The sequence below is a fragment of the Ambystoma mexicanum genome, chromosome 3q (assembly GCF_040938575.1).
Source record: "Ambystoma mexicanum isolate Mex_15411 chromosome 3q, UKY_AmexF1_1, whole genome shotgun sequence".
In the NCBI taxonomy this organism is placed as follows: domain Eukaryota; kingdom Metazoa; phylum Chordata; class Amphibia; order Caudata; family Ambystomatidae; genus Ambystoma; species Ambystoma mexicanum.
In genome coordinates this window covers 919,662,421-919,671,873 of record NC_090926.1, presented here as the reverse complement: position 1 = coordinate 919,671,873, position 9,453 = coordinate 919,662,421, and the positions used below count along the sequence as shown (strand labels likewise).

The 9,453-nt window shown below is 45.9% G+C and overlaps 1 protein-coding gene across 3 annotated transcripts in view; it reads right to left on the bottom strand.

Annotated features, from left to right (window-relative positions):
* Nucleotides 1-4,802: 4,802 nt before the first annotated feature.
* The window catches only part of PRKAR1A (protein kinase cAMP-dependent type I regulatory subunit alpha), a 459,354-nt gene continuing 454,703 nt past the window's right edge, over nt 4,803-9,453 (bottom strand). For all 3 annotated transcript variants that reach the window (XM_069655075.1, XM_069655072.1, XM_069655074.1), the window contains one exon: nt 4,803-7,631. In XM_069655075.1, the coding sequence (XP_069511176.1) occupies nt 7,459-7,631 (173 nt within the window). In that variant the 3' untranslated portion in view covers nt 4,803-7,458. The remainder of the gene's footprint in view (nt 7,632-9,453) is intronic.

Sequence of the window (9,453 nt, the reverse complement as noted above, 5' to 3'; positions counted from 1 at the left end):
CGAGCGCTTGAAGATGGAAAGCACTACAAGATAACCTTTAATGGTTCCAACATTTAGACCTCTATGTTCTAGGGACAGGAGGAAGGACAGTACTTCCGGAATAGAACAGAGAAAAGGAGCAACATATTCTTTTCCCTGCATCAGTTGCAAAACGTATTCCAACGACAACGGTATAGAGACTTAGTTGCTGGCCTTCTTGCCGAAAGCAACACCCCCATGACGTCATCTGGAAGGTCCCAATCCTTGTAGCTCAGCCTTTCAAAAACCAAGCGTGAAGGTTGAGCGTTTTGACCTCTGGATGGAGAACCGGACCCTCCATTTGTGAGAGAAGGTCCCCTCTCTGAGGAAGACGTACTGGGGGCAGATGGACATGTCTAGAAGTCCGGGTACCACGCTCTCCTGGCCCAATCTGGGGCAATTAGGATCATGCAGTTCCCAAACTGTCTCAAGTCTCCTGATGACCCGAGGAATTACGGGAATCGGAGGGAACGCGTACAATAGTGGGAAATTCCACTCCACCACGAACGCGTCCCCCAGTGCTCCTCTCGGGGGAAATTCCCTTGAGCAATACCTTTTGCACTTCCGGTTGATTCCGGTCGCATATAGGTCTACTTGAGGGGTTCCCCAAAGGGCAAAGCTCTCTGGAATGACTTCCAGAGCCGGCTCCCATTCGTGGGACATCGTGCTCTGCCTGCTCAGAGCATCTGCCGTCATATTCTCCTCCTTGGCTAGATGAACTACCATTAAAGAGATTCCTTCATGAATTGCCCAATACCAGAACTGCATTGCCTCTCTGCAGAGGTAGTGACCCTACACCTCAGCTTTTGTTTAGCTAATGCATGGCCACTGTGTTGTCCCTCATTATCAGGACATTGTGTCCCCTGACAGATGGCAGGAAAGCTTTCAGCACTAGTCTGATTGCTCTCAGCTCTAAAAGGTTGATGTGTAGTTTCGACTCCAATGGAGACCAACGACCACAGATTGTCAGATCGTTGGCATGAGCTTCCCACCCCCATGAGTGAGGCGTCCGTCACCACTGATCTCCGGCTATGGTTGCCAAAAAAGTTCTCCTTTCAGGATATTCTCTGTACAAGTCCACCATGGAAGATCTTGTCTAACCCTGTTCGGAATCTGGAGAAGATCCGTCATTTGACCTGAGAACTGGGACCATTGAGTCTTTAGAGCCCATTGAAAGGATCTCATCCTCAGGCGTGCCTCCGGCACCAGGAAGATGCAGGATGCCATGAGGTCGAGTAACCTTAAGAATTCATAGGCCTGGAGATTTGGGGCATTTTAGAATTTGGAAACCATTTAAAGAATGTCTTGAGCCCTCGACCTGGGAGGCATGCTCTTTCCCAAGGATGTATCTAATACAGCTGCTATGAACTGGAGCCGTTGAGGTGTCATTTGTGACTTCTTGAAATTGAGGGAGAAGCCAAGTCTGTGGAGGAAGTGGCAGGTGACTTTCAGGTGATCCAGTGCCTGTTCGGCAGAACATGCTCTGATCAACCAATCGTCTAGGTAGGGGTAGACGTGAATGCCCCCTCTCCTGAGGTGCGCTGCCACTACTACCATCAGCTTGGTGAAAACCCTCGGGGCGCAGGTCAATCCGAATGGCAGGACTCGAAACTGATAGTGAGAGTCACCAACTACGAACCTCATGTATTTTCTGAGCTTGAGATGAATCCGCACATGAAAATAAGCATCCTGGAGGTCCAATGAGACCAAAAAATCCTGAAGTTGAAGGGCCTGAAGGATCTGAGAAAGGGTGACCATCTTGAGGAACGTGTTCAAGTTTCTTGAGTCCAAGATGGGTCTCAGTCCTCCGTCCTTTTTGGGGATAAAAAAATACAGGGAGTACCATTGCTTGTTCTCCGCTGCAGGTACTCGCTCTATAGCACCTTTCTCCAGCAGGGTTAGAACTTCCTGCTGTAGGAGTGGGTCTGAAAACTTCAAAGGGTGTCTCCCTGATGGATTGCTTTGAGGTTGCGTTAGAAAATGGAGTAACCTTGGGCTATTATTTCTAGAGCCCAAACATCTAAAGTAATGGCTCGCCATTCTTGCAGATGCTTTAACAGCCTGCCTCCTAAGGTGTCTTGTGATACAAGTCCTCAAAGTGGTTTTGTGGTGGTTGCTGCAGCCGCTGATGGCAAAGAGGCTAGAGCTGGCTTTGCACGTTTTGCTCGTCCACCGCAAGTGGCTTTTCTCTGGCCCCTCTGACTGGCCATTCCTCTCACCTTTCCATATGAGGAGTAGTAACGATAGGATCGTCCCCTCCAAGACTGACCTGGCGCACGAAAAGGCTGAGGTTGCATAATAGCAGCCCCCAAAGACTTGGTAGCTGCTTTTGAGGTCTGCAACCTCTCAAGGCTCTCGTCGGCCTTGCTGCTAAAAAGGTGAGACCCGTCAAAGGGCATGTTCAGAAGGTGGTTCTGTAAGTCTGGTGCAAATCTGCACATTACCATGCTAGTGCCCATTGACCTGCTCACACTAGCTGCAGTGTCCAGTCCAGATTGAAGGGATTCCTGCATGGCCTCCTTCCCATCTCTTACGATGGCTAGGAATCCTTCTCTTTCGTCCCCTTCTGGTATGTGCTCCGTCGCCATTGCAATGCACTCCCACAGAGTGTACGAAAACTTTGCCAAGGCACATGTGGAGTTGGCTGATTTTAACGCCATACTCTCAGCTGAAAATACCTTCCGTGCCCAGCCATCCACACGCTTAGCATCCCTGTCCGGAGGGATATAAGGGTATGCCAGTTTGTTAGAAGCGGTGGCTGCCTGTATGACCAAACTCTCGGGAGTGGGATGTTTAGACAGATAGCCAGATTTGCTACTGGCAGGGCGGTATTTTGAAGTGAGGGATTTATTCATTGGCGGAATAGAATCCGGAGTCTCCCAATTTTTGGCCACCCTATTTTGCAAGGCTACGTGAAAGGGTAGTATTGGGTCTTCAGTAGGACCATGGTCCAATATGTCTAATCATCTTGGATGAATTGGGTTGGTGGTCTGGTCCATCCTAAGTAATCTACCACCTTTGTCATTAGCCGACGGTATGATGGACTGGCATGCTCTCCTGGTTCTGGTCTACCAAAGTCATTTTCAGGAGATGTGTCAATGCCACTTGCATTGTGTAGTGATTCAACTAGATCCCTCATCCTGCTTTCTTCTGAAATGAGACATTCTGGGACATTTGGGCTGCCATATTCCAGCCCAAAGGGTACTCTCCCCTCATCAGATTTCTCCTGTTCCTTAAGGATTGAGGTCAGGGAATTGAAGAATTCCTTCCTAGGAAGAGGTTTGAAAACCTTTTCTCGGAGAGGGAGAGGAGGAGTATTAATGGGTCCTGAAAGCATTACAGGTCTTGTAGCCTTCCCTTTCCCTTGCTGACTTGGCCGAACTGGAGCCTTTGGTGCCGAGGGCTTCGGGGGTCGATGTCGACAACGGTGTCGATGTAATACCCGTCGTCGGCACCGGCTTCAAGGCGCTCTTCGTAGACTTGCCCTTCGAGGTGCGTTCAGTCTCGGACGGCGTTGGTGACCTCGAGCGGTCGACTCTAGCAGCTTTTATCGCTCTGCGTCCTAGAAGGTTCTCTATCCTTCCTCTTTTGATCACCCGGGCTCGAGGGCGCGCGAATGTCGGAGCGATGATGCTCCCGGCCGGCTTCCGAAGAAGGCGCGGACCGAGGCTTTGCTTTCTCGAACCCCTCCATCATTTGGACCCTGAATGCTTCCCATTCTTCGGATGACAAATGTTTCGTGGGGCATTTCATCCTCTTTGGGGATATGCCCGAGGACGACCTATGGCGTTGTTCCTTTGATTTTTTTTGGTCGAGCGATGGGAATCGCTTCGGGACCTGGACCGATGCCTTTCGTGTCGAGGAGACTTCTTCTCACGGGACCTCGACGCTAGAGGCTTTACGATCGGATTTACGACCTACCTGTAGTTTTTCCCCTCCTCTCTCGCAAGGCCTTCCCCGTCATCGCATGACACTTTGTACAGGCATCCATGTCATGGCCTTCCCCAAGGCACCACAAACACTCTCGGTGCGGGTCTGTGATAGACATTTTTTAACCGCACGATTTGCACTTCTTGAAACCCGATCTCGGGGTCGTAGTCGGCGTCGATGACGAGGACATTCATTATATTGTTAGTAATTCTACTATTCTCACAGAACTCGAGGCGCGCTGAATCTCCGAAGCAAGGTATTCTGCGTAAAAACGGAACTGAGGCCAACAGGCGCCACGCGTGCTACTTAACACCCGATGACGTCTCCCTCGACGGAGGCCTTCAAGGGACCATTGACTCGACGTCACCGACACATGGCGCCCTCTGCCAAAAAAATGTGTGAAGCAGCTAAAGCTGGATGGAATACATCTAAGATGAGGAATACGTTGCAGGACACAATCAACTCGAAATAAATATACTAATATTTATTGGGGAAAACTTAGAAATGGTCAGTTATGTTATGTTACTTTGCATTTATATAGCGCCTTATGTACCATTGGTATGGTCCGAGTGCTCAATTTCTCAAAAAATGTCGAAGCTAGTCTTGCACTGCAGAGCATAAACTCTGGGAATTGGTTGTCAAAATTGGCACGATTGACAGCACAGAAAGACCTAACAAGATGGGATACGTAAATGGGAGCTTTGCATTATTTTGTGCATATACGCAAAATCATTCCAAGGAGGGCCACAAGCAAATTATAACATCTTGTGAAATGTTATAGCAACAATTAAAGTTTTAGCTCAAAACTAAAATGAAAATAAATGTGCATACACAACAAAAACACAACAAAAGCATTTACGAATTGAAATCATTTTTATTGCTCGACCTGCCTTTAGGACAATCTAGAACAAATGGAAAACCATATGGTTCCACATCTCTCTCTATATGATTGCATACAGCTGTAGAGATACAGAACTCTATATTTACCACATACAGTAAATCAGATTTATATAATCTGGTAACGATACAAAAATGGTCCTCTGGTTGACTATAACTCTAGGGCGCTACCCTTGATATATTCACTAAAGGTGGCCTAGCAAAAAGTACTTCAAAAGCCCTGAATGTTAGCGAAGGCAAACTATGCCAATTGTGATTTCCAAGATGTTCAAATTGCACATAAAAAGGTAAAGCTATAACTGATTAATATTCCACTCCAACTTCGAGCCACTTCAACATTTTGTAGGTTAGCTACAAAATAGAGTATGCAACATGTTAAAAAGTACATTTAGTGAAAATTGACAAAGAACCTTACAGAAAGTAAATACATGTGCATGTAGAGAGCTACATTGTTAGATTACATAGGTGCTTTAACAAGGTTTTAATGAGGATCAAATCAGGTTTTAGATTAGCTAAACACTGCAGGGAGAGCGTAGTTATATGAATACAACTTAATTTTTTTTTTTTTTTATAAAGGCATACTCGACTTCCTGAAAGCATGGTTTACCATCAGCCATGCCATTGAGAAAAGGAACTTATTCATAAATCCTTAGCATATTCACTAGTGGGATACATACAAATGTACATTACACCGCCCTACCAATCCCCACCCCCGAAAGGTTTACCACACAAACAGAATGAGGTGAAGAGTGGAGCAATCCAATCAGGAATGCTAGTAGCGTATACCAGGTAATGGCTTCTATGCTGACAAGACAAATATAAGGCGTTTGAAAATAGGTCTTGTAAAGAGAAATACTAACTAGACCATATGGGACATGGATTCAAAGCGATTATTTGCTTCATGAAATCCGATACATCCGAGCACACTGATCAATCCTTTTCAGTAGACGGCCATGGGCATTTTGGGTTGCTCAGGACGGGCACCACTTGCACCCCTATGCTAATAGTATAAAGACCACAAAGCACGCCATGGGTTATTGAGATAGGAGTACCAGCTCAAAACTGGATGTTCGTCAAAATCTGGTATGGGCATCAGATACAATGCCCTAATCGGTTGATCTTCAGACATTTTAAATAAGCGCCATTTATGCTGGAATGCATCGGCACAACCATGGAAATGATCAATGAAAATACACTTTTGAAAGAGTGGTAAATAGATTATCTACACTAGTCTGCTTAAAAAGACTCTAAATATTATAGGAGCATAAGAATTATAATTGGCTGGACTGAGTGTTTCACAAAAGATGTTTTGGCTATAGGACCCATTTCCACTCTTCTTTATTTAAAAGAATCATGAGTATATTTCAGAGAAAAAAAAAATTGAATATGAATACATCCGCTGCAACTACATGAAAACTACATTTCAATAAATGATAGTGGAAACAGAACGATGATTAACTACAATGGAATCCTGCCAGAGTACATTGAAATTCTTTGCATGGAGCACGAACAAAAAAAATGAAAAATACTGCAACTTATTTACAGACTGCAATAGTTATTAGTTTATATACGTGAAATGTGCAATGTAAGGAGGGCTATGTAATTCCCGTAAGCAATTCTGCATCAATTTCCAAAGTCCTTCGACTGAAATGTAAAATGAACCCAAATATAGTAAAAGTAATGAACTAAAAAAAGAATGATGTTTAAACATGAAAGTTGAAACTACCTTTTCCATCAGATAGGCAGCCTGCCTCGACAACAACATTAGCAAACCCAGTCTAGTCTAACAGAAGCTGATCAGGAGAAATAAGCTTAGCATCAAATTGCTAATAGTCAACATTTCCACAGAAAGTTATTTCACACATTGGTGACTGAGTTTAAATATTTTAGTGGGTGAGAATACCCCTCAAACTGAGTCGAAGTCACAATTTATGTGAGCAGATAGCCTTTAGATAGAATTTTCGACTGACAAGGTAATCCCTACGACACCACCCTCTCCAGACCCCCCCAAATACATATAAAACATTACCAAGAAAAGAATCCTTTGTACGAAACGGTAGGCATTAGCAAGTCTTCCTTGTATGATTGTAATGACCTTTTCCCTATCGGCCGATGCAGCATGTGTTACAATACCCATAAAATTTCATTCGGGAAACAGTGAATGTCTGTATAATTTAATTCATTTAAGAAATACAGCAGGTTGTGACCACAGCCTAAAATATGCTTACAATAATTTGAAAATTATGCATCATTAAAAAAATATTCTCCACTGTTACAGCCTTATTCTAGGGCAATTCCGCTGGCAATTGGAGGTGCCCGACACCGAAAACAGCACGGCACCCACTTCCAATGTTGGACACTATACTCGGCACAAAGAGAAGCAGTAACAGCTAAAGTCTTCATACAGCTCTTCCTGTATATGAAAGACTGCAGAGCAGTAACGCTCCAAATTAAAAACGAAACGCAATGGGAGCTTTTTTGTTTGCTTTGCATTAAACCGACAGAAGCTGTAATACCAGTGGGCCGTGAGGCGCTGCAAATGGAAACAAAGTAGTCTGCGTTTGTGAAGCAGGTGTTGGTTGTTGCTGGTTTGATTCTGGAGAACAAGCAGTTTTAGACGGAGAGAGACACAAAGCTGTTGTACTGCTGGATGTTCCGCTTAAGAATATCAGAGCAGGGGCCAAGGACACGTTCGAACCGGGGTCGGTCCAATTTCACACACTTCAAAGGACCACGTGCAACCACCGTGGCAGCACGAGGGCGGTTCATCAGAAGAGCTATTTCACCTGAAACGAAAAACATTTACAACAGTTCAGCAATATTTCAAACGGAGTAGACGGATGCCAGCATTTTTGCACATCTGAACAGTTCAACATTTTCGGAGGAAGGGGGAGGGGGCAGGGGAACGGCATGCGGAAGGGGCAGGGGAACGGCACAATGAGGGGGGCAGGGGAATGGAGCTGACCAGGGCACGAGTGGGGCAGAGGGTGGGAGGAGGTGGAGGTGAGTGTAGGGGTACAAGGAGAGGCAGCAAGCAGCGCGGGACTAGAGAAAGGAAGGCAGAGATGGGGGAGGAGGCAAAGACAAGGTGAGAGGGACCGAGAGGGATGCGCACATATGAACATGGCTTACCCAGTAATTCAGAGGAATGGAATGAGGGTTAGCAAAAGGAATGGATTGAGGATGGGTAGCAAGGGTAATCTTTCAGTGGTTTGCATCTGCTTAGAATCACATGCTTTGCCCAAGCCATATAGTGGTTGACATGGAATATTACATATTGTTCTTCAGATACATGGAATATTGCATCTTGTTTTTCAGATTCTAAAACGTAGCATTGCCAGGAGCGTTTCCGTGAGACTATCCATATGCTACATTTACAGTGACTCATAAGGAACAAGTTCCTTACCTGTAACTGTTCTCCAGCATGGGTCTGGCATTGATTCACATGCTCATGAATATTCCCAGTCATCAGGCTGGGAATCCTCAGTAAAGAAAAAATCTGTTTCACTTTCACTTCTGAACTATCTTTCTCCGAACAATCAATGGTCTCTGGGTCATACTGCCGCAGCCAAAGACTGCCCTCTACCTAGCCCCTTCTATCAGCCATCTTCAGATTTGGTAGCATGTAAAGTGGCAGTAGGACCAAGAGAAGAGCCGCAGAGGAGTAGGCGGGAGGGTTCGCATGTGAATCCATGCCAGACCCATGCTTGAGAAAAACAGTTACAAGTAACTAACTTGTCCCTTCTCCAGCATGGTGTCTGGCATGGATTCACATGCTCATGAATAAAGACTACATAGCAGTACATAAATGCACAACCACAAGGAGTGGCAAGGCTCAACATTAAGCATCTATTACCTCCTCACCAGGCTCACCTCCAAGCAAATAGGTTGCGCAGCCCTGCTTGGTCGACTCTGGACTCCTCCCTGGAATCCCAGTCGAAGCAGTAGAATCTCATGAAGGTGTCCGTCGACCTCCACGTAGCAGCCCTGCAGATGTCCAGCAGGGGCACACCAGACAGGAACGCCGTAGTTGCAGCAATCGCTCTGGTCAAATGGGTTCTTGGACGGCAAGGCAACGGTCTGTTTGCCAACCGGTGATAATGGGTGATGCAGCCGGAGAGCCACCTGGAAATGGAAGCCTTGGAGAGGGCCTTCCCTTCGTTCACAGGGCTAAAGTTCACAAACAGTTGTGACGTCTTCCGAAAACTTCATGCGGTCCATGTAGAACTTCAGCTCTCAAGCCACATCCAATGAGTGCAAAGTCCTCTCAGCCAGCGACAAAGGCATCAGGGAGAAAACAGGTAACACCAAGGGCTTGTTTAGATGAAAGCCTGATGGCACCTTGGGCATGAAGGAGGGGTACGTCCATAGCACTAACCTTGTGTCATAAAATGTTAAGTACAGAGGTTTACAGGAGAGGGCCTGGATCTCTCCCACTCGTCATGCAGAGGCGATGGCAACAAGAAGAACAAGTTACTCTTACCTGGTAACGTTCTTTCGATGGGATGGTCCGACGACGTATTCCATATTTATGACAGTAATCACCACAGCTGTGCTGCTTCGGAAAATCTTTAGGCGTCGTCGATACGCTGTCCTCGAGGGCCTCCA